Source organism: Nothoprocta perdicaria, unplaced genomic scaffold, assembly GCF_003342845.1.
Source record: "Nothoprocta perdicaria isolate Ctin4 unplaced genomic scaffold, notPer1 scaffold_72, whole genome shotgun sequence".
NCBI classification, from domain to species: domain Eukaryota; kingdom Metazoa; phylum Chordata; class Aves; order Tinamiformes; family Tinamidae; genus Nothoprocta; species Nothoprocta perdicaria.
The window spans coordinates 603,426-628,457 of record NW_020455999.1 but is presented as its reverse complement, the minus strand read 5'-3'; the positions used below and the strand labels follow the sequence as shown (position 1 = coordinate 628,457).

Below are 25,032 nucleotides of genomic sequence, written 5' to 3'. Positions count from 1 at the left end.
TTGGGGAGAAGCTGATGAGGTTTTGGTGTAGGGCATATGGAACAACCCTCAGGGTGTGTGCATTGCAAATCACACCCAAAACAGGGGGTTCTGCAGCCCCGAGGGTGTGTGCACGGCAAAGCACACACAAAGCCGGGGCTCCTGCAGCCCCTGGAGTTGACGCACAGCGATACCCGCCCTGTATGGGAGCCGGTATTGCCAAGGGGATGTGTACACAGCAATGCACCTATAGCACGGGGGCTCCTGTGGCCGCTGGGGTGCACGTCCGGCCTGTAAACCCAAACGGGCTTTTTTTCCCCCCAAAATCCGCCGCCGCGGCGCTGCAGGGGGGAGGGGGAGAGGGGTGAGAAGGGAGGGGGAGTGGGAGAGGAGGGGGCGGGGCCAAGCGCCCCCTGGCGACCGCTTCTCGCCTTGCCCCGCCCCTTCTTTCTGGCCCCGCCCATTCGCCGTGCGTGATGACGTCAGCGGCGGCGTGCCCCTGTGCGTGAGCCGAGGAGACCCCGCAGCGAGCTGCCAACGCCCGGCGGAGACTCTGAGGTGAGAGAGCGCGCAGGGCCCGGCCCCGCCGCGGCCGCCGCTCCCCGCTCCCCTCTGCTTTCCTTCCCGCTTCTCCCTGCGGCCAGTGCCCGGTGCCGGGCGTCGGCTGGGCCCGGGGAGCCGCCCCGACGCGGCCCTGCGGGGGCTCTCGGGCCGCCTCCGCCTCCCTCTTCCTCCCCCCCCCCCCCCGGCTTTTGCCTCAGGGCGCGTGGGGGAGGGACGACCGTTACCAACGGGGAGGGGAGTGTGGGGGGGAAGGCGCCGTGGAGCCTCCTCTTTATGAGGAGCAGGTTAAAAACTCTTGAAAATGGAAAATAACCCCTCAAGAGCAGATTTCAGCGCCCATTTCCGCGCCCCGGTGCGGCGCCGGGCTCGGCCCTTCCGGGAAGGAGCAGCGCCGGCGGCGGCTTCTGGCCCGCGTTGCATCGGCCGCCGCTGCCCGGGCTCCTTCCGCCTCCCCGGCGTTAATGGTAACGCGCAGGAGCGTCTGCAACAAGTCGCCTCTGCCTTGCCCGGGCTCCAAGGTGTCTTCTAGGCACCCGCCACCCATCTCTCCTGCGAGCGCGGCAGGCAACGGCGGGGGCCACAGCCAGGTAGAATTGTAAAACCTTCGTTAAAGGGTTGTAAAATAGCTGGAAATCGCCCTGTCCCGGCCCTGGGGCAGGGCCAGAGTGGCTTTGCGGGCGTCTCCCTGACAAAAGCATAAGCAGGCCCTGAGGAGGAGGCCATGTTAGATGACAACTGTGTTGTCCCGAGTAGTTCAGCCTGGCCATCTGTGGGTGCCTTTGTCTTGGGTGCCTCCTCCTCTGTGCTCTGGGAGAGGAGGTGCTGCCTGCCTGCCCGCCTGCCTTCAGAGAGCGTTAGATTAAACAGTGGCGGCCCAAAAGACGCCTTTCTGGAATGGAACTAACAGAAAAACTTGAGCATCTTTTATTGCTAATTGGCATAACTCAGTGAAGCACTTAGGGCTTTTCTCTTCCAGTTAGTGGAGGGTTCTCACATAAAAATAACTTTAGATAGAAAGCTTTTGTGTTTGAGCAGCTCTCCGCAGAAAATGTGGTGTTATAAAGTGCTCTTTTATATTAGCGTAGCGTTATAGGGAACTATAGACAAATCCATCTTAGAAAGGGATCTTATGTAAGACTTCAGTCGATATATTGGTAACTCTAGAAATGATGCTGTGCGTTCAAACTCTTCAGTTATTTTATGCTTTAGTAATAATGAGGAAGAGCATTTCTAAGGCTTGGCGAGAGGTAATAGCCACTGTTTTGTGCAAGATAAAACATGTTCACAGCTTGCTAACTTGTTCTGGACCGAAATTATAGTCGTTAGATTAATATACTTTGAACTTGGTTAAGCACAACTGATGCTGCAACAAGCTGGTTAAGTGCGTCCTGCTTTGATGGTTTTTGTTGCCCTGAAAATAGTGGCTGTTTTGGGGAAGCTTAGTATGTTTTCAGTGTTAATACAGAACTTTTCTGGAAGTTCTACAGTATTTTCAGTGTCTAAAATGGGAACCATAGCTCTACTAAAAGAACAATGGTAAGTAGAAATGGAGTATGTCCAAAGCTCCTTGGGATTTCCCTGATGAGTGTGCAGCTGTGACTTTTTTTTTTTTCCTTCTTAATTTTCCTGTAAAACACACACAACGTTACTCTTGAATGGTTCTGGTATAAAAGCTCCCTTTACTTAAAAGGCAGCTATGGCACTTAAACATCAAAGGCTTATGAACGTAAGTTTATTTTTTTATTTGTTGCGCCAAAAGTTTTGAAGTTCATTCAAATTGTTGGTGTAGCTGGGTCACAACTCGGCTTCAGGCTCCTGGGAACCCATAGTTTACTGAGAAAGGCGCATCACTGCGGTCTGGACACGCATGTAACCCATTTTATCCTGATACCAGTGTTCACAGCTTTTAAAAGTTACCTGTGAAGTGTGTTCTAGCTCCCTCTTTCCTTTGCCTGCCTCTCACATTGGGTCAAGCTTTCCCTGTGGTTAAGCTAGATCTTATGACTTTCATTGTTTCTAGCTCCTGCAACATTGAGTTTGGAGAAGGAATTGCAAGGGGATGTAGTTAGCCTCATTTCTGAGGCTTAATCTCCTCTGAGGGAAGTCGAATACTTCTCTTTGTACAAGATTAGGGTTTGGTCGAACTAACTGGCCATGAAATTGATTTTTAGCACTCTGGATAGCAAGGAAGCCTCCTTATCCACTCAGCATGCTGCAGGCTTCCAGCTTGGCGCCTGTCACCCCTTTATGTCAAATAAGCATGTGACAAAACTTAATTGAAGTATTTAATAGATGAGAAATAAAACACCTACTTGAGAAGTTTTTATGCTGAGGCTTTAAAGACATTTGAAGTGGGTAGACTTCTAAAACTTGATATTTAATGAGGTGGGCATCTAGCTTTGTTTAAGCTCTGTTGGAAGCTCATAGCATATTGGCTAAGGGCATTCATCCAAAAAGATTGCTGCTAGAATTGATGTGCAAGACCTTTTTTTGCAAAGTATTCCAGAGGGCTAAAACTTGACTTGAAGTTATTTCTCTCTGAATGTGTGCAGCCACCTGGATGTAGTCGCTACCTGCCTTGAAAACTCTTCTGGAATCTGGGCTGTATTTTCATAATAGTATGCAGATAAATGTCCGAAATCGGCAAGAGGAGGCAAGAAAGTGGTAGAACTGGAATTAAAGCAAGATGGTTTCAGGTTCTGGTGGTGTTGCCTCTAGATTGTTATTGGATGGAGGAGCTTCATTTGTTTACCCAGTCCTAAGTATGCAATAAAATGAAAATGGTGAATAGAAGAAGCAGAGCTTCAACCCTGTTGCCATGTAACCGATCTCTGTAACTTTCCTTTCCAGCTCCAGATAATGTTTTTGTTGTATTTAAATCATCAAAATAGCATTTCATCTGTTTTCTTATCAGTAAATTAGCTGCCTTTTTCTTGAAAGGGGATGACTTTTTTTCCAAACAAGTGACTTTATAAAGAGAAAATGAGGAATCAGTTTTTCAAAAGCTTTTTAAGAGCTGCTCTTTTTTTTTTTTTTTTTAGCTGTTGTGCTGTTAATTCATTCCATTACTTGGAGTGTTGTGCCATGATTCCTAGCATGAGCCATGCTCTGCCTTCTCGAGCTAAAGGAGAAATAAATATTCTTTGGAACACTGTGTGTTACAGCAACCAGGCAGCCCCCTCTAAGCCTTTCTATCTGAAAGTGAAGATACTGTGTTCTTTTGGGCTTGTGTTCAGCTTGTGTGGTATCGGGGCCTGTTTTTTAAACGTAGACCAAACTATAGTAAAGATGAAAATTCTGCCAAGCTGCTTCCAGAGTTAAGGCTAAGCTTTCTGTCTGAATCCTGAAGGGAAGAGTGAAAATGGGGAATGGGATGCTGGGTCTGTGTGATGCCACTTGCATTTGCTTAATTTATAATAGCCTGGCTTGAACTGCTTGGTTCTTAAGTCAAAAGATGCTATGCCTCCTTCTTGGCCAATGAGTGCTCTATTTTGGAGGAGTAAAAAATGACAAAAATGCTTCCACAGTTGTAACTGTAGTGGGAAAAGGAATCTGCTGCTTTGAAAACATTTGTAGCTGTTTGCATTGGGTCAGCTGTGGTCTGTGAACGCCTGAGTGCAGTTGACTAGCCCTCATAGTGGAAAGGTTGTGTCTTGGTTTGGATGTGACTGGAGACATCCTTTGGTTGTGGTTCACCTTCTACATGTTTGGAATGGTGAGTTTGCTGATGCTAATGCTGGAGAAGCACTGTGGATTTAAAGGCTTAATTCCCAAATACTTTAAGAGGGGCTGTCAGGAGGATCCTGCTTGGGAGGAAGCATGCGTGGGGAGATAGGACTTTGTCACGAGTGGCTTCCATGTTTACCTGCTCCTGGAAAACTGCCAGTTGCCCGGCAGCCTTTTTGCCTCGCTGTCTAGGCTGCGATCGATCCTTGCAGCACTTGTGGTTTGCCCTTGCTGCTCAGCAGGGGAAGGGTGGTTCAAGCTCCTTCCTGTGGGTAGGTGAGCGCAGCAAAACCTGTGTTTCTTCCCCTCTGGTTTTAGCTAGCTTTCCAGCTCTTTGGTTAGGTTTCATGGATATTGCAGGGTAGCTCAGTGTCAGGCAAAAGTCTCTCTTGGATTGTTTTTAACAAGACTTCATCTTCTGGTTCTTTGAAAGAATGTTCATAATAGGTCTGAGCCAAAATGTGTTGCTTCCTTAAGACACCCTTTAGGCAGTCTGTGTGCTTGAAGCAGCAGCCATTATCCCGTTCCCTGAATGTAATGGGAATGAAGAGTGATGAGTTGCAACTTAAATACATGTAGGGTGCTTTCTGCTATGCAAAAATGTGTCCCAAAATAGAGGAACTTCTACCAGTGGTGTTTTTTACTCATGACTGCCTGCAGTTAACAGTCATTTAAGGAGAGAAACAGAGAGCAATGGACATAGGCATCTGTTAATATGTGCAAATGGAAGGTTAGGTAAAAATACAGCTTGTATTCTTAAATGCTAGAAGTATGAAACTAAGTTAATCCAGATGGTTCTTTTTAATGTGGTATTAAAGCACTGAACAGGATTTTGTTGCATGGTAAAATGACTTCCTGTAGGGTATAAAAATCAAAGTCTACAGTCATAAGACAGAATGCTTTTGCCAGGAGAGGTCTTAAAATGTATCTTCCCTTCTCTGTGGTAACTCTGGGAGTGGATGTTTCTACCTGTGGCAGTTGGTTTTGCCAAACAGTTTGACTTTAACCAGAATGATAACCAAGAACTTTATAACAAACTGAACAGGAGGAGCAGGAAAAAAAGAAGGAAAAGAAAAAAGGCAAAAGTGTTCTTCTCTGCTGTGAAGTGGGATAGATCTGGCAATGCCTATGGTAAAAGCATGAGCAAATGTAAGTGCTGCTGCTGTCACACAAGTTAAGCTGTTGTGTAATGAGCCCATTCATCTTCGTACCAGGCTTTGTAGGCTTGTTTTGAACTTTATTAGGATGAAAATGAAGTGAAAAGGCTGTTTTCTTTTTCAAAGATATGGAACTGGAAACATCTGAAATGAAGTTATACTGTGGATACAGGCTTTTTACTTCTCCAGTTGAGAGTTTGAAAGCTCTAGTTAAGAGCTTCCAAAACTGAGAGCACTCAAAACTGAGGCTGCCCTGGGAGCCTTTGAGAGGAAGGGGAAGCACTTGTGTGTATGCCTTGTGCAATGATCTGAGACATGCAGAGTAAGCATGTAAACTCAGGCCCTCAGTGTTTCAAAGTATTAAAATACAATCTAATGTTTGCTTACTATGTTACTAGCATAAGGTTATGTGATTGTATCTGGGGGTCAGATCATCCTCTGAAGAAAGGTTTCTAGCAAACCGAAAGATAAAAATCGAGTTTGATCTGGAAGGCTTAACTAACTCAGCAGTTGGTTTCTGTACATTGTAGGGAGAAATATCATGGTAATACTGCTCTTAAATACGGTTCTGCTTTCTGTGGTTGTCATGCCTTTTCTGGAATTCATCTGTTAATTGGAAAGCTGCTTCTGCTTATGTTTCTCACCTCATACTTGCAAGTGCCATTATTATCGAACAGTCCAAGGCCAGGTAACTATAGTGTTGATAACTAAAGTCACTTGTGTGGTCTCTGATCAGTGGTCTCTGATCTGTAAAGGGCACAAAATGTGCCAGACATCTTTGAGGTGGAGCAGTTGGTGCTGCTGTACCAGATTTATAATGTAGCCCTGCAGGGTACCTCCTCTATCTAATCCTGGTGAGTGGCTCTGCAATGGGTAATATTTCATATTTCAAATCAGACTGCTTCGCTATGCCTTTTGCCTCCTATTTGGGAGACTTCTGGTTTCTTTAAAAAACAATAATTGCTGCTTTGTAGTGGGCACAGAGTAGGTGGCTCTTGTGTGAAAGTAGCTTTGCAGTCTTGTCTGAGTACCTTAAAGTGAATGTTGTTCATCTGGGAACAAATGACCACATACAGGTGTATGTAAATGCAGGTATGTGTATGTTTTTAGTGTATGAACTGATAATAGGTTGGAAGGGGAAAGTGGATAGCAGAGGTCAGCACGAGTAAAATCCTGTATGTGTTCTTGTTTGTTGCGTTGTGAACTCATGATTGCTCTGATCCCAAAGGACTTAAATGACTGACCTAAGTGTACTGTAAAACTGTGCTGCTTGGAGAAAATAAAGAATCTTCATGGTTTATTTTAAGTCTTCAAAATTGGTTCTGTTTATCTTATTCTAGTGTGGAAGAGGATCTGAAGCTGTGGTGGCCTGATTAAGCTTAGACTTGCAGGTAATGCTGTATGCAAAGGAGTTATAATGGGCGTGAGTTGGTTTGCAGCAAACTGAGTTTATCTGGTACATGTGATGAAATAGCATTACACTACTGCTTGCAATAGGAAGTTGTGATGCTGCTGAGACTCAACAGGAAGCTCATACAGGATGTGCAAATGGATTTGACAGCTTGGTTTCCTTTGGCTAGGAGAAATGTCTATGTGTTAACCTGTATCTGGAGTAGTGTTTCTCATCACTTGTGCCTTGGAGAAGGCTATAGGTACCACATGGAGTCTCAGAGCAGAAAGGGCTGAAATCTCAGTGTCCTCTGGTGCAAATTCGGACCTGTATGGAGGAAAGTGCAAAAGAGCAATTGTATCAATTTAGGTTAAAAGATGTGTTTTTGTAGTAGATTGACTTGCATTATGTTTCTGGCCTCTGTCAGATGTCCTGGCTTGTGTCAGTCACATGGTTGCAATGATGTGGCTCTGTTGATTCTGCTGCACTCAAACAGGGCTGATTTCAAGTAGACCAAGCAGACAGCATTCTCTCAGATATTTAAAATTACTTGGAAGTGTCATGCAATCCCTTTGGATGTTGTATGCGTGGATGTTCTAGGATTAGGTGTTTAGCAAAGAAACCTTTTAATTTCTTAGTTTTCCCTTTACCAGTGTTTCATGTTGGAGATGAGTATTTTTTTTTACCTATATTCCACGCTGGATGAATATTTATTTATTTTTTAAGTTATCAGTGATGTATATGTATCTAAATGTCTTCCTGTGGAAGACTAGGCCCTGGTGCAGTGAATCTAAGCCCCCAAGAGTGAGCTTGTTTTTTCAGCTGTGTTTTGTGGCCTGTTAGGGAATACAAACTCGTTCATCCAGCTCATCTGGAAAGCCTTCTAATCCAAGTAAAGTAAAGTAGTTCAGTGGTGGGAAAGTGGAATTGTTAAATAAGACTTTGGAGACCTCTAGTTAAGATGCTGAATCTGTTTAAAAGTTGGCCCAACTTTAAGCACTGTGTTTAAAAGATGGGCAAACTTTTTTTTTTTTTTAACTTTAAGATAAGCTTGTATGTGGATGCCCCTTGGCCTTTTACAGAAGTAACCCTGAAGCAGCTTGTGGGTTTCACTTCCATGTGGAGGATTTAAATAGCCGTGTGAGAGACGCGATAGTCCTTGGTGCACAGAGAACTTGCAGCGGCGCCAGCTAGTACTTTTTTTGTTTGTTTGTGGTAAGTTGTTAACTTCTTTATTTAAAAAATGAAACAAACTACTTGTCCACCCCTTGTGCAGTGAAAGGTTCTTGCACTGCACTCAAGTCCTTCCAGAGTACTTATGCTGGGGTAAGGCATGAGGTTATTTACACTGTGGTTTGTCTTCACCGCCAAGGAAAAGCTTAAAGGACCAAGTCACCTGGTAAAGAAAGGTGCAGCTGAGTCTGATACGAGGTCACTGCTGCTTCTTCATGTACCACCCTGGGTTACGCATTACCAAGCAGATTTGAATCAAATTGATGGACATCAAATTAACCCTTTGTTTTGAGAGTAGTTTGGAAATGTAGGGTGAGAGTAAAATATTTGCCGATACAGAAGTATTTCCAGTCTTCTGTAGTGTAGAAGATTAATAGTGTAGATGAAACTAATTGTTCACTGCAAGAATCAAAATTTTCTAGTGCAAACATATTGCATTAGAATATCCAAATGCAAGGTGTATGTATAGCTTGTGTTTTCAGTTTTCATCTCTTCACAGAATAAACAGTTTTTCTTACAGAGCCAGTATGACTTTTGATGGTGGCTAAAGATGGGAAAAGGGGAAGATTTGTGAGATAGGCATTTGATCTGTTGTGCTTTGATATTTTGATTTTAATTCTGATTTTAATTTTCTTACTGCATACTTAATGCTCTCTGGAGAAATAAGTTTAAATATAAAAATGTTCTTATGGCATATGTGAGCTTTTCTTGGGTCTGTGCAGTGTTCTAAAACTTATAGTTAATTGTGGTTGGATAGATTGCAATGGATCAAATGAACTTGAGTGCTTGATTCTTCCATTTGTGTGCTTGCCAGGTTATGGAAAGATGGGCTTGAAGTAGATGAGTAACTTGCAAATCACGGGCAAACAAGAAAACATGTTTGTTTTTGAAGGGAGTGGCCTCCAAAAAAAACTGGAACCTGGAGGATGGAAGGGACAGGGAAGGAGTAGCTCTCTGCCATGGGAGGACATGACAGAGAGAGATTAGGCTCCCCGTGAATGCCAAGGCTGTAACTGCGGTGGTGTTAATTTGATGCTGGGTGTTCTCACTTGCTGCAGTCACGTCTGGAATGACCAAGCATGGTAGGAACAGAGGTCTCTTGAATTTGGATGGCATGTGATAGTGAATGTCAGTTAAAACTGGAAAAGCATACAAGAAATGGATGTAAAATCCCATGTGGAAAGCTGTTTCTTGCTTTACTAATGTTACTTAACTGTAAACAGTCAAGCTGACCCGAACATAAGAAAAACTTTTGAAATGGAGATGGGGATTTGCCTTCTTGAATAAACGTGTTTGCTTCAGGGCCAAATTGTTAGAGCTTATTGTAGTATTAATGAAGGACCTGCTCATACGGCTTTAGTACCTGTGTCATTGATCTTCCTGTGTGGAAAAAGAGGTCTGCAGAAGTCAACAGATGGTATTATTTTCATGTTAAAAGATGGCACCAAGTAGTAGACAAATGATACCGACTGAGGCCTAAGTAAATCCTTCATAGTAGAAATCTTTGAGTATGGAAAGAAGACATAGAAGTAAGTGTTGTGAATGGGTGACTACGGGTTGCTGATTGACATCTTGTTCTGAGGCAGCGTCTTTGCTGCTATTTCCTAAAACTGATTGCTCATGAATCTCTTCCTGACCTGGTAGGAAAGGTTGTGATTAGGGTTTCCTTACAAGTCCTGTTTTTAGGAACATGAGAATATTTACCCTGAAGATGTCTATTTATGTCTAAATCTGTAGCTTTACAAGCTGGTAACATTGTATATTTCAAGTCATTAACAATCTTCTTCCCTTGTGAGCTCTGGCCAGCATGTTGGCGTGATCAAACCATGTTGCTAAGAACAGCGGAGTGTATGTTTTTTAGCCCATCAACTGTTTTCAGCTAGAAGCTAAGATTCCTGTTTGTCACTTCCACTTTGGTTATGAAAAGCTAGTGGTTAGTAATATGCTGCAGTATCCATAGTCATCTTGTATACACGTGGCCATCAGGACGTTATGTCGGTGTGGTGGCTTTGTCCAAGAGAAGGGTATGCATGTGGATTTAAGCTTGAGTATAGAAAAAATGGGAGAAGAAAATGGGGTCTGTAAATGTATCTGCCTAAAGCTAATCAGTTTGGGCTTTGTAAAGCGGGATATTTTGAAAGCTTTTTTTTTTTTTTTTTTTTTTTTTTTTTTTTTTTTTCAATTTTATATTTTTTTTTTTTTTTGTTTCAGTTCCTGGGCTTGTGCAAATGTTAGGCAATTGCTTGAACATGTTCAAGGGAGGGAATGCATCTACCATCTGATCTAAGAATATCTTTTCTTTTGTGCTCTTTTTTCCCTTTTACTTGTATGTGCTCTGGTTTGGGCTCTAGTTGAAGCTCATCAGTGACATATTTAGGTATCTAGTAGTAACAAGAAATATCTAATTGTGTATTTCTTTCTTTTTAGGTTCACTTTGGAGTTGATATCCTAGCAAACTTCAGCTATGCAGACGATTAAGTGTGTAGTCGTGGGTGATGGTGCTGTTGGTAAAACATGTCTCTTAATTTCTTACACAACAAATAAATTTCCATCGGAATATGTACCAACGGTGAGTATGAGAGTGACTCCAGTTCTTTTGCTTGTTGAGTAGGGCAGCATGAGCTTTCTTCTTGAATACTCTTTATGACATGTACACCTTGATTCTTCTAGCCTAATTTTCTGTTGGAGAATTACTCTTACCTCATGAAAGACTAATGGTCAGCATGTTTGGTACATTCTGCAGTTCCCTGTGTGCTTCCCAGCAGTGCTGGGATGCCTTTCTTGTGTCTGATTGCCATGCAGAACCTAAGCTTCCCCTGGGTGATAGCCACTAGTTGGGTTTTGTTAATAAGAATATTTTCAGCACATAGAACTGCAGGAACACTTGCTCCACAGCTTGCTGATCTTAGTTCTTTCTGCATCTTCACTTTTAGAAGCAGTGCTTAATGCTTTTAGGGCACATGTTCATACTGTATATATATTTTTTTCTGAAATCAAAGTGCTGATGCTGTTAATGTTCTGTATGCAAGATCTGCCTGCTGACACTGAGGTGATTCAGTTTATTTTTAGTGAACTTTCTGCAAGAGGGCTTGACATCTGGATCCTCTTTCTATTAATGGTCAGTGTTATGGCCTTGAAGAGGCCATCTGCTCCTGGTCCAAATGCAAGTCAGTGGGGCTTACCTGGATACCTAAACCAAATTTTGATCTGGAAATGCATCACAGAGGTTGAATGACTATTAGTGAAGCTTGTTAACTTTGAGGCTTTTTAGGAACAGGGTAGACTTCAACAGAGCAAAAATTCTTGGATTCGGTTGTAAATCTGGAGCTCTACAGGAAGCTGATGAAAGGACTCCCAGCATTGAGTGTTCAGGTTGGGTTTGGTGACTGCTGTTAAAATCCTGAAGGATTTTAACCTTGCAAGTTAAGCCATGGGCAATGAGATGTCTTTAGTTTCTTGCAGAGATCCTTTCATTAGAGACTGGTAGTAGAGAGACGTTTGAACTGTTCTTGCATTTTCGAGTGGTGTCAAGCATCCTGCTGTAGGTTGATGTAGGATAACATCCTGTGCTGAGCCTGTGGAGGGTTACTTGCCTTATTAAAGCTATTCTTTATGGTAAAGGCAAGGTGTAAGTGGTCAGTGACTTCAGATGATGAGTATTTGTATACTTATCCCTAGTGAAATGACCAGTAATTAAATTGAGAATGCTATATCTTTTTTTTTTTTTTTTTTTGAAACATCTTTTGGGTTAAACTGTAAACCTACTGTCCTGGATAAGGTTGTTTAATGAATCTCGGATTACAAGCAATGTGGAAAAGCTACTCAAAACCCCCCAAGGTTATTTGCCAGTACAGTGTGTTCAAGTGTTAAGGCTTACTTATGTCACCTTTCAAACCTGTCCATGTTTCTGGAATAATATCTGCACGTGAACCTCACTGCTTAAGGAACTTGCTGTTCTGGGAATATTGCATGAGTTCTGTGCTGCTGCAGGCCTATTTCTAAATCTATGAATAACCTCGAGGCTTGTTTTAAACTTGTAAGTAACCTCGGATTATTCTGGCTAAAGCTTCTAGTAATAAACAGGCAAAGAAACACAATGGGGGGCATTGTTCCCAAATGAAAAGCAAGCTGCTTGAGAATGAGCGAACCTTAGCGTTCCCAAAATGTCTGTAGCTGAATAAAGAGAAACTATAAGGAGGACTCTAGAGTAAAGCGGGTGGGGACGTGAACTGCTTAGCAAAAATATTTAGGCAAGGAAAGAATCAGCAAATAAAATGATACTGCACAAATTTGGTAAACACAGGTAGTCGCTCAAGGCCAGCACACTGGGAAACGCAGGGGATGGGTTGTAGTGGCTCCTGTGGAGCATCTCTCTCGAGGAAGGTGGCATCTTCCTTCCTTGAATGCATCTAGCAGCACAGGGGCATAAAGCAAGGAGGAGGAAGAGGCTGTACTTAAGCCAAGTACCACAGTCTGGTTTAAAACAAAGCTGGTCTGCCGGCACAGGTGTTGAAGAGACTCATGTCAACAGCATACATGTTGGCACTTGGGGAATGGCAGCTTGGGTGCCACTTCTGCCACACAGAGGATCATGCTACCTGTACAGAACGTGCTCTGGCCCTGGCAGGAGTTGAAACTCCTGAATCACTGACCTTTCTAATAGTGGTTACATCTTGAAAATTCCTGTTTCTGAGATGAAGAGCTGGGAGAATGCCTATCAAGAAATGCCTTCAGGTGACTTAAGCTGCTGATGTCTGAAAGGGTAAATACTCAGACCTTAAGCAAGGAAGGAACATACGAGTTTCTTGTTTGGTACCTAGCAGTAGTTGAGTTCAGAGGCTTGCCAGTTCCTCTGCAGTTTCTAATAGTAGTTTTTGTACAGGGAATAAGCCCTGTTAGATTCTACCTTCCCCTTCTGGCTTTAGCCAGAATGCTCAGCCAGAAAAGAGGCAGCTCAGAGCTATTGGGAGTTCAGCTTGGAAGCACTGCCTTAGTGGTTTCAATATCACATTGTATTGGGATTTCTTTTTTGCCAAGGACTTGAGCTTTTACTGAAGTCTTGTTGATATAAGCATGTTACTCTGCTCCATGAAAAGCTTTTTGAGATGCTTAACCTTTTCCCTGCTGCATTGTGAGCAGCAATTGGCACTGAAGAAACTCTTAGCTTTGTGTTGAGGCAGAGCTTCCATGTTCTTTGTTGGGCATTTCATTTCTCTAATCTTGGAGCACGAGACAGATTTTTCTGACCTCCAGTTGGCAGAATTCTCCTTAAATGTTGTCTGTTTGGGTTCTGCAGGTGAAATGGAGCTATTCGAATTTGGGATGCTCATCTAAAGAATATTTCTTCTAAAGCTGGAGGAGGTTCTTGTTGAAAAGATGCATTTCCTATCAAATTCCTTAATTCCTTAAATGTCTAAAAAGAGTGTGTTAAGGTGTGTGTTTTTTAAATAGAAGGACTGAAGTCTGAGAAGTAGTCTCATAGCTCTGTGCCGTAATGACTGAAGCAAGGCAAGCCTTATGTTTATCGTTTCTGCCTTTGTGGGGATGTGTTCATTGTGTCAGGCTAGCTGTGAAGGCTGAAGCACTTGTGATGACGCGGGAAGCCTCCTTTGCAATTACAGGCAAGGCTTGTTATCGCTGTTTTGTTGGTTGTGTGTGTGTTTTTTCCTCCATCAAATGCAGTGGTATACCTGGTGTACACCTAATGTATACCTTAGCTTCTTCCTGGAAACAACTCGTACAGCTCCATCCTAAACTGGTCTGTCCCAATAAAGGCAGACTTATAACTTTGATGGTTTCTGTTTCTCAACTCACTGCATGTTGTGCAAATAGGAAGTGGTCTTGCAAGGTGAGTAGGTTTGAAAGGTGTTTTATTCATGTGGTTCTAAACATGATTTTTTCTTTTTTCTTTCTCGTCAGGTTTTTGATAACTATGCTGTAACAGTGATGATTGGAGGAGAACCTTACACCCTAGGCCTCTTCGATACTGCAGGTGAGAAATTAAGCCTTTGACGTTGTAATCCCTCAAGATTTAGTTGAGGGAATGTAAATTTATATGTACGTTTATACACAAACAAAACCTCAAGCTCTATGCCTTCATATTCAGAAGGAGGGGGAAAAAATCTTGATTCTTACCCTCTGACCTCTGGGGAGTGCTAAGTTAAGTGCGTTTCAAGTCCTCACCCTCTCTAAGAGCTTTTTATTTTATGACATGAGATGATAAGCTTCAGATTTTGCCTTTAATCTACATAATTGGAGAATGAGATGTTTTCCTTTGTAAACAAATTTTAGAGAAGAAAATATTAAATAAAATAAGTATTATTAAGCACACACAAAAAATTCGTGCATTTTTCTAACTATTCTAGTTTTAATCATCCTGTTTTGATATTCTGGTCTGACATTAGAACATCTTATTTAAAAATGTGGCATATCTCTGTGCTTTTAAAGTGGATTAAATCAGGATGATACGAAGCTACAAAGTTTCATGATATTGCACTGTGTGCCTTTAAGATTAAATTTGTAGGCTTCTTTATTGAATCGTTTGTTGTTATAAAACTGAAGTTTTTGGTTGCAGAGATTTGCAGTGATTAAGTAGCTGCGTTGTTTTGCATTTGAATTATGGAATTAGGAAAATTGAGCAGGAACAATTGTAAGACTGAAGTTATGTGGTAGAGTTGAACTAGTAGGATGGTGCTAATGATGTCCTGCAGGAACTACCCACCGTCTTGTAACCCAAGGGAAAGAACCTGGCTTTTGGGAAGCCTGGTCCATGCTGGGACTTTGGTGGCTTTTTAGGTGGATGTTGCAGGAGGACTGACTAGTCCTCTTCCCTCTTACTACTCAAAAGATACTTTTTCAGTTGTTTGCAAGTGGAAGTTAACATCTACTAGCAAACAAAATTGCCTTTTTTTCCATGCTGCTTCTGTACCTTCAGTCTTTGCTTGTTCATGCAATTTGAGAGCAAAATACACTTAATGAATAGACAGAAGATTGTCTTTTGACTGGATTCATGTTCTGCACTTTCTGGTGTTCTGTAGCTTGAGGGTGTTTGATCTGAAAAATTAGTAGACACTCCAGACTGGCTTCGTTGCCCTCCCGTGACTTTATTAAGCAGCTCTTTGTTACGTAGCAACGGGATGAATTCTGTATTTGAAAACCAGGTTCTCTGAACGTTTCGATTCAGGGCAAGTGTATTTGCTTAAGAGTTAGTATTGCTCACAGTAATCCTTTTGTGCTGGAGTATGTATCCTAACCACCTGTAAAAGGGCAGCATTTCATTATTGCTTGGCTCCAAGGGGATCTTTTCTAATATTGTTTTTGTTCCTTTTAGGTCAGGAAGATTACGATAGATTACGACCCCTCAGCTATCCGCAGACAGATGTATTTCTGGTCTGTTTTTCAGTGGTTTCTCCTTCTTCGTTTGAAAATGTGAAAGAAAAGGTTGGTTAAGTGCTGCCTGAAAGGGGAGCAGCTGCAGTGATGTGGGAAATGCCTGAGAAATTACCTCAATAGCCGATTAGTAACAAGTACTGTCTCTTCTTTCTTTAGTGGGTACCTGAAATTACTCACCACTGTCCAAAGACTCCTTTCCTGCTTGTTGGCACCCAAATTGATCTCAGAGATGATCCTTCAACAATTGAGAAACTTGCCAAGAACAAGCAGAAGCCCATAACTCCAGAGACGGCTGAAAAACTGGCCCGGGACCTGAAGGCCGTCAAATACGTGGAGTGCTCTGCACTTACGCAGGTGAGAGTTGGTCTTTGACCACTTCTGCGTGCTTATTTTCCTCATTTTCTTCATTTATGGGGAAAAACAGCTGAATATGACACGTGAAATGCTGTGAGTTGTTTCTGCTGTTAACAACAGTAGCATTCTCTTTTGTCCTGTTGTTCTAAGGCACGGGGAGTTGGAAACAGTACAAAGAAAAATTCATGTGAAGAACAGGCGTAGTGTAGAGGGGAGACAGAGGAGGGGGCTAATGACTGAGTTTGCTTTTCTGTTGGAGAAAATGCTGCCCAGTTATCTAAAATTAAATTGTTACAGACAGGAGGTGGATTAGGAGGCAGAATTCGGCTCTCTAGTAGAGCAGGCAAAGAAAAACTCACAAGTGAGTTGTTTTCTCTTGGAAAAGTCAGTTTTCCTAATTTTAGAGCAAGATGCATTTCATAGCCTTGAGAGCTTCTTTCTCTTCCTGTGCAATCTGTGGTGAGCTCTGTTTCCTGTGTCTGCCTTAAGATGGAAGCGCTACTGAGACAGGCTGCAACAACAAGACAATTCTTCAGATGCAGACATGGTGGTGCTGTGTGAAATAACTCATGGTAATGAGTCTAAAACATCACCGAAATTGGTGACTTGAGTTCAGGAAACCCAATGATCCTTTTCTCTTTAAGTTAATAAGATCATAGGAGAGGGATGGGTGGGAAACACTGGCTGTCCAGCTGGAATTCTGATGGAATAAACACAAATTTTATTTGTTCTGTGAGGCCCTAATCTAAAGGTGGCCTTGGCTTCCTTAGTGCCTGTGTGCAGGCTAAGGGTTATTTGTGCTCGAGCTGTAATACTCTGGTATTACACTTGGTTTTTTTTTCTGTTTTTTGGGTTTTTTTTTTTGGTCTGTGACACCACCACATACTTACTAGGCTGTAGTACATGCCAGCTGAATAAATGGAGGAATTTTGTCCTTTATGTGACACCCTGTAGCTTTAGTTGTGCCTTGTTTAGTCTGCCCAAATTGCACAAAAGCACTTATTCTGGTGGTGGTAAGAGTTGATGTGATAGAAAAATTCAGTGTTTATCTATTGTTTTCATTTCCAGATACTCAACTTAGTCTTTTGTCGAGAACAGACTTATGTACTCAGAAGCTCAACTTGAATCTCTTCCACAGCACTGCTAGTGCTTGTACACCCACTGGTGTTTGCAGAAATAGAGGATAACATGGTAGGAGGGGTGCAGAAGGCCTTTCATCTGGAGGACTAGTCCGTTTGCTTCTGTCTATTCCTCTTGCTTCATTTGTTTACTTCCCCACAGAATATTTTCTCAGTCTGTCAGTAGTAGATGCCAAACAGGTAGGTTGTTTATGTGCAGAGGGATGTCTGAAGTTCCCAATGCTTGATGTAGCTGCCTTCCCTAGCCAGGAGGGGCCCTTCTGTACCTGGAAGGGAATCTTGCAAGAGTTGGTTTCAGCTGGAAGTAGAGCCAGTTGGCTGATCCCTGTCTCCTTACCCTGACATTGATCTATGAAGTTCATCTTGACCAAAAAAAAGGGGAAAAAAAAACCCCACTCTAGATTCTGTCTTCCCAATTTATTTGCCATTGGATTTGACTCCATGGTAGCAAATAACCTTGAAAGGCTGTAGCCGGGGTACGTGTTGCTTTTCCCCTCGACCTCCTGGGAGGAAAGATCTTACTTGTCTGGTGTGGAAGTGTCTCATGGTCTCAAGGTACTAGAGGAGTCATAAGAAGATAAAGTTCTAGGTCTTTTCTCTGGAGAGGGATTGTCTCCTCCTGCTTTAGCTTGACTTGCAAAGCTGAGTGTTCAGTTTCATCTTTTTTGCCCTCATGGAAAGTGGGGAAAAAGGGACCTGAGCTAAACTCGCTCCATTGTGCTCCAGGGCAGGATGCTCTGGTTTGCAGTGACATGACTGTGGCTTGTTTGCCGGGGTGCCCTACAAATCTACCATAATATACTTGCTTCTATATCATTCAGACTTGTGACTCCAGTTTCATTTTCGCAACAGTTTTGTCCCCATCCTGTTTGTCTGGCCCTTATCCCATTTTTTTTCTAGATCTTTCAAAACAAATTCTAAATTCTGCTCTCTAAAATAAATCTCTCCTGTGCAATTGGAAAACAAGGGAGGAGACTGTGAATAGCACATTTAAAGCTTGGCATCTTGACTTTTTTTTGCCCTGCATAGGTTTGTAATCTGCTTGGGGGTGTGTAATTAAGTTTACCCTAACTACCTTATTTGCACAGAGAAAGAAAACTTAGTGCTTAGACTACTTATAGGCATTTTTGAAGTCTCTAGCTCTTTTGTCAGGCTGTTGGGGAGGATATACAGAATGATTGCACTTTATTTCCTTAACTTTTAGACTTTCAAGTCTAATCTTGCATATAACATGTTGGACTTTAAATGCTTTCAGATGAAATGGTCTTAGAGATCTCCCATGTATGTGCTTCAGCAAAACAAGATGAAAGTCTTTTTTAAAAGGGATCTATCCAGTCAAACCAGTGAGGGAGAAATGGTTCATTTGAATAATTACATGACTTCCTGTAAATAATTGCAGCCTTTTTAAACTTAAGTTTTTTTTCCAACTTTGCTGGTTTTTTTTTTTTCCTTTTTCCCTTTGATGCAAAGCAGCTTGCAACTCACAAAGCTGTGCTCATGCCAGTAGATTTAGGCGAGTCCAGTTAGCACCAACGGAGCAAGGTTTCACCCCTGGCGCTCCGGTGCAGCAGGGCAGAGTTGTGTGGGCGTGGTAACGTATTGCAGTGTTTCTGTTTTGCTTACAGCAAGCCCAGCGCATGCTCTGTGCTCCAGTGTGATCCCTGCAGATCTCTTAGAGCTCTGTGACTGCTTGTCTGCTGTTGGATCTGGGTTATTCCAACTCCAACATCGTCTCTGTCTTCCTGTAACTCCAGTGATTGTACTTACTTTGGTAACTAAGCTGAATAACTGAAATTTCCTACCGTTTCCGTAGCTGCCTGTCCACCTCAAAGTAACAGTGCTGGTAAGATGCCGCGTCACTCTTTAAGGGCTGATAGCTCATGTGTGACGGTGACGATGGCTTAGCAGGCAGGTACTGCCTCCGTGCCAGCTCATCCTTCCCCAGCCATCTCGAGATGTTCAGTTATTCAGGGCTGAATTCACATAGCAGAGCTCTCTGAAGCCTTCAGGCTGCCCGTGTGTCCGTTGGGAGCAAGGAGTCAGCGCATCTGGCACTTGCTTAACCACAGTGTGTGGCTAGAAGGGTGGTGTGAACACCTCACCCTTTGTGAAACCCATGGAGGGGCAAATGCTCTCCAAACTTGCTAAGAACGTATTCAGCACTTAAATGGAACCCCCAAATTTCCCTTCTCCCTCTGCTGCCTTACTGTCCTCACCAATTGCTGCCTGTCTGTGCCTCTGCCCTTTTGGGTGCTCATCATGTCTAATTTGGCCTGTCACGTGTCCTGTGTGTCTCCAGTGTTGACTTCTGGGTCATCAAAATGAGGTTTCCTCCTGAGATCTACTTTGTTTTTGCAAAGTGAATCTGTTGACTGCCTCTGTGAATTCAGCCTGCTTGATCCTGAATGCTCTTTGTATCTGCTTGTTTTTCTCTAATCCTCTAACCTGGCTGCTGTTTTTTCTCCTCCCCTCTGTCTTGTAGAGAGGTCTGAAGAATGTGTTTGATGAGGCTATCCTAGCTGCCCTCGAGCCTCCGGAAACTCAGCCCAAAAGGAAGTGCTGTATATTCTAAACTTTCTCCTTCCCCTCTTGCTGCTGCTTCCTCTGTCCCACTACTGTAGAAATCTGGTTAAAAAAAAAAAAAAAAGAAAAGAAAAAAAAAAAAAGAAAAAAAAAAAGAATAAACCCACTTTGATCGAAAGTCGTTGTTTCTGCTTACCAGCTTAGAGCAACCTCTGTATTAGCTTTTTGGACTGCAAATGATGCTTAAGATCCTTAGCAAAACATTGTGATTGTGGAACATGAACTGGACTCGCTTAGCTCTCTGCTGCTTGGGTTGCCAGATGTGGGTAGCTTTATGATTTAGGCTGTTGGGGGGAAAGGACCTGGGTATAGTGTTACTGAAAATGAAATGCCGAAAGAATAAGAAACGATGTTCGATCTTCTCAAATCTGACCAGAAGAAACGAGACTTTTTTTCAGTTTGTTTGTGACTCTTGTTAACTGTATTTGCATGACAAAAGTATATGAAACGGTGATCTGCAAGTTACGCTGTAATGTGAAGGGTTTTCTGGTTCTCCTTTTGTGCGGTGAGATTCTTTCTGTTGCTGTTGCTTTGGCTGTCTGTGCTGTAGTGGAGTTATTGTCAGTCCTCGGGGGAAGGAAGTATCAATGTACTTGCTACTGCTTGATGAATTGTTAAAATCTTTGCTCTCTCTAACATGGTAGTTCATTTCAATGATAGATTCTGAAAGCCTGTTACTGTAAGATGTAAAGCTGCTTCTTAACTCTCATGCTTCTGATTTTTATTGTTTCAAGGATAAAACATCAATTGTAGTTCTCTTCAAATTTTGAAATTAAAAATCGCAGATGTTTGTATAAATGACTGATGAAGCTTTTATTCCAATTTGCTCTTCCTGGCTTCTGTTTATCATTTATACAATGTACAGTGCCCGCTCCATACTCCTGCTGCCTTGACTTCCTTGATTCCGTGCGTAGCTTCTGAGCTCTCCCTGGCTGCTTCTAACCACGGGGAGCGTGGGAGGCTCCTCGGGGCGGCACTGTTGCTTGCTCGTCCCGTGTCTACCTTTCTGCCTAGGCCCTTGGTCTTCACTAACTGGTCTGCACTAGCGGTGTGCTCCAGACCCCGCGCTTCCGGCTGAACTCTCTCCTACTTTCTCACTAGCTTGTGAAATGTGTTACTAGCTGAGCAATCATAAAAACTACCTTGAGGAAATGACTTTGGGTACGTGTGTGTGTGTTTTGCTTCTGGTGGAGTCTTGTTGGCCTGCTCTCAAAAGGCCACGTTCCTGTTTGGCAAATCGGCTGCTCTAAGGAACTAACCGCAGCAAGACAGCTTGGACAGAGCCCAGTGAGCAAAAAAAAATCTGGGAACACCGCTCCGTCGTTAGAGGGGTTTGTCTGCTGCTTGGCTTTTGATGGTTTTGTTTGTATCTAGACTCAAAAGTGAGACTGCCCCTTTCTTTCTCTTTGCCCCTTTTCAGAAAGGCCTAAAGAATGTATTTGACGAGGCGATATTGGCTGCCCTGGAGCCTCCGGAGCCGAAGAAGACCCGCAGGTGTGTGCTGCTATGAACGTCCCTCCACAGCCCCTTCTGCAAAGCTGGTGTTTGATGTCATACTAAAAGCAATGTTTAAATCAAACTAAAGATACACATTTTAAAATTTGTCCTTTTTTTTTGCAAATAATGACAAATGCCCTGCACTCCCATCTTCCCCACACAACCCCTGTGTGAGATGAGAATGTTAGTGTTTATTCCCCAGTGCCCCTTCAATTCAGTTAAAGACTAGTTAATTTTGAATAATTATGTATTATCAGAAAACACTGATCAGTACTAGTTTTTTTTATTTTGTTTACTGTTTCTAATTTTTGTTTAAAATCCAGGCATGCTTGTGATGACTTTTTCTGTAACAGACTAACTCTGGGCTGTGTTACTGAAGCCTTGTCCTTTATGCCAGTCTGGCAAGACTTGGTTCTGGTTACAAGAAATTCTGGAGCTGTTTCTGCAGCCAGCCAGCCAGCAGCCTGGGTGTGAGCATACGTTAGTACTAAAGACAAATTCAGGAAACTAAGATGTCCCAACCTGGTGCTCCTCTAAGGAGGAGTGTAGAAGAAGTATCTGCATCTCCTCTCAAGTTGCCTTGTATCTCTTCCACTGGTTTTTCCACTGGGCAGGTCATAAATTTTTACCCCTTCCTCTAAGTTATGAAGTTTTAAGAACTAGAGAATCCTTTTTTCTCTGGAATCACCATTAGACTTGAAAGTAGTTTGCTGCTGTTAACCTTGGCGTTGTAGGTTTTTGTCATCTTGTGAGGAAATAACTGCAGCTCTTTAAGCATGACCAGCTGATTCAGTTGGATTTCAACAAATCCACCTTCTGCCAGTCCTTAATTATTAGGGAAATGCTTCCAGTTACCAGCAAATATACTTATTTGAACGGGTCTGGTGTATATTAAAATAAGCTTGAACTGTGGTAGTGGGGGTGCATCTCTTAGATGGTTAAGCCTCCTTCGAGGAGGGGTGGAAAGATAGACCTGCGTCAGTGGAAAGGGACTGTAGGGAGTGATTTCTAGTGTTTAGTGTGGCACCAAATAGGGACCAGTTAAAGGAATCCCCCTTTTCTGCGTTGTGCTTGTAAGTAACCTTGGAACCTGTGCGAGGGGCTCCAGTCCGGTCAGGATTGGACTTCAGTGGTCATAGGGATTTTACCAAAACTATATTTTGGCTTGCAAACTCATTTTTAAAAAAACAAACTTACGGAATCTTCTCCATTTTTCCAAATTTCTAATTCTTGTAGATTCATTAGTGTTGAACCAGTGCTTTTCACGTCGAAGTTCTTTGTATATGCATTCTATTCAGATGTATTAAACATAAAGTATCTTCACAAGCTTGCCTGAGAGTAGTTATTTCCATTGATTTTTCTCTTGAACTTGAAGGACTTTAATTATGATTTTTATACCTTGTTAGCCCCCCACACACACACACACATTGGCCTCTTCAAGTCACTTTTGGTCTCCTCTTAATCCCTTATCCCGTTGTTTCATATCTTCCCTCATCTCTGCTCACAGCCTCAGTTCTGTCAAGGTTGCTCTGATCTTTGACCTAGAGCCTCTGTTGTCCTACCAGATCCTGGAGAGAAGGGATGTGGCGGTCCTTAAATATGCCAGAAGGGAGTTGAAGCTACTCTTTTCAGAAGTTTTCTACTGCTGTTTATGGGCAGATGATGAAGGGGAAAAAAAAAAAAGGGCGGGGAGAGGGGATGGGGGGTAAATGGCACCATGCTCCGTGCTTCTCCCTCTGAGAAAATACACAGGACTTATTATGCCTCTTTTTGTCCGATTTCCAAGGAATCGGTGGTCTTGCGCTGTTGATGCATAACTTGTATTAATCATTAAAACACATTTCAAAGAGGTTGTTAAAGGTCATTTTCTTGGATTACAGCACCAGCTGCTTGAAAAAAGCTCCATGTAAAACGTGTGCTTTTTGCTTCTCTTAGTAACAGTCGAGCGTTGACAGCCACTGCGTGTGTTTGCAGCAGACACCTGTGGGCTACCACATCTCCTGTTTGCTAAACTGAGTTCGCATGTCTAAATCCAGCTGCAAGACTGGTGACTGCGGAGTGCGTGCTTGGAATCGGGCAGGAAATCGCCTCCAAAATGGAGCGAGGATGACACAGGACAGCTCCTTTGCATAGCAGGTTTGCCCTGTTGTGCTTCTCCTGGATACGTCTTTACCCAAGAGTTGCTATCTCGCCCCTTGCATATGTTGCCTCGGAAAGAGATGTGTGCTGGTTCTTTTGTACAGCTCAGCCTCACAAACCAAAAAGCCTTTCCTAGAGAACAGGCAGAAGTGGAAAAATGGTGTCTTTTGGTTAGTGCAATTTTCAGCTGGCAGCTTAGATGGCAGATATCTTGGGACTGGGGGAGCTTCCCGTGATACCGTGAAGTGGGACGAGCTCTTACTTGGTGTGAGTGACTTTGTTGCAGGTTGCTGCTTTTAAAACAGAGGGCTTTCCTATCTGAAAAGGTACCCGCAGCTCAAGTGCTGTTTGCTTGCTCACCTGTAATGATTTCTGAGGTACTTAGTGACTCACTAGCAGAGCATGAGATATGCAAGGTCTAGTTAGTTGTGTAACTTTTCCTATTAAATTGCTCCTTCTTCCTGTATGAGGAATAGCTTAGCCAGTTCTGGTCTCGGGTGACTTTCAAGCAACCCCTTTAGTTTCTAGTACTGAAGTTTGCTGAATTCAGGCGGAGTTTTTGCTTCTGTTCACTCCAAACAAGTGGTTTGGCTCTGTATCCTCAGCAGCTGCTTGTTGTCTCCGAAAGCAGCGGTCATCCCCTTTTCCCCTGCTCTGGCCTCACACTCTCGCTTTCTATTAGCTCTGGTGCACAAGTTGATGATTCCGTTCAGTAGTTGCACTGAAAAGTAACGTCTTGCAGGACTTTTTTCCGCTGCGTTGAAGCGAGTGAACTCTAGGGCTTTTTCCTCCCAGTCACATGGAGCCGAAACCACTGTGAGGGAGGAGGCAGGAGAGCAGGGCTGGAGCAGAGGCCAAGGGAGGTGAGTGCACACAGTCTGAGCAGCTCTGCCATGTAAACATGTGTGCTTTGCCGACAAATGGCATGATTTTTTCCCCCCCACACTTTACTAGTGTCAGCAAAGCTGAAATATGGAAATTTATTTGCGTATAAGGAGAGCTTACATGTAAATTGAGCCGTTGTGCAAGGAGAGAGGAGCACAATTAATCCAGACTGATGAGAAGGAGCCATTTGGAGCAACTCTGCATTTTCACCGGTGCCGCTGCGTGACCTCCTCCGCTTTGGGCATGCGGGAAGATGCCTGCATGTTAAGTCAGATCTTAGGAGTGCTTTGGAGGCGAGTCTCTGGGCTGTCCTTGCTCGACGACGTCCTTCAGCTCATGTTGCAGAGCCTGCTCTGTCACGTGCTGGGTTTGTCCTGACTGGGACAAACTGGGATCTCGTGCCCCAGTTGCTCACGGAGCTTGGGCCCGTGGCCCTGGGCAGGAGTTAATGGGAAGGGGCCCCCCAAGGCCAGTGGCGTGGCCGGCGGGTGCTGCTTCACCCGGCAGATCTGCTCCTGCTGTACTCCTAGTTGCTGTAACTGTAGCTAAAAACAGGCTGATGATTTTGGCACGGACCCAAAGGGCAGCAATGTCCTCTGTTCCTTTGCCACCATCTAGGTCTCATCTTGCAGCTGGTAGCAGCTGCCTCCTTTTAAAAACAGCCTTGGAGCAGGGTTTGTGCAAGAGCTGTTGGGTCAGCACTGCCTTGACCCAGGCTTCCTGCTGCCTTCGTTTCTCGGAGGAGCCCTTGTTCTTCACGGCACTGTCCTACTCGGGGTTTGCTGCTGACAAGGTGAGTTGTTTCTCTTCCCCCTCCTGCCTTTGTTCCCTTTGGGGAACCCTCTCAATTCCTCTGAGGTCCCAGTGTCCATCTAGATGGCTGGTTCCTTTCTCCTTAAATATATACTTTGAATGCAGAAGAGGAAAACATTGCTTTTTTTTTTTTTTTTTTTTTTTTTTTTTTTTTTTTTTTTTTTTTTTTTTTTTTTTTTTT

General features: G+C 43.3%; 1 protein-coding gene across 2 annotated transcripts; it reads left to right on the top strand.

Annotated features, from left to right (window-relative positions):
* Positions 1-456: 456 nt before the first annotated feature.
* CDC42 (cell division cycle 42) lies at positions 457-22,340 on the top strand. 2 transcript variants are annotated; one of them, XM_026050972.1, is made up of 6 exons: positions 457-537; positions 10,477-10,618; positions 13,969-14,041; positions 15,380-15,489; positions 15,598-15,795; positions 20,938-22,340. In XM_026050972.1, exons 2-6 carry the CDS (start codon positions 10,514-10,516, stop codon positions 21,025-21,027), a joined length of 576 nt encoding a protein of 191 aa, XP_025906757.1. In that variant the 5' UTR covers positions 457-537; positions 10,477-10,513; the 3' UTR covers positions 21,028-22,340. The 2 variants fall into 2 exon arrangements, with proteins under 2 accessions (XP_025906757.1, XP_025906758.1); XM_026050973.1 differs by lacking the exon at positions 20,938-22,340 and adding an exon at positions 19,417-19,537 and having other exon boundaries at positions 480-537.
* The last annotated feature ends 2,692 nt before the right edge of the window (positions 22,341-25,032 follow it).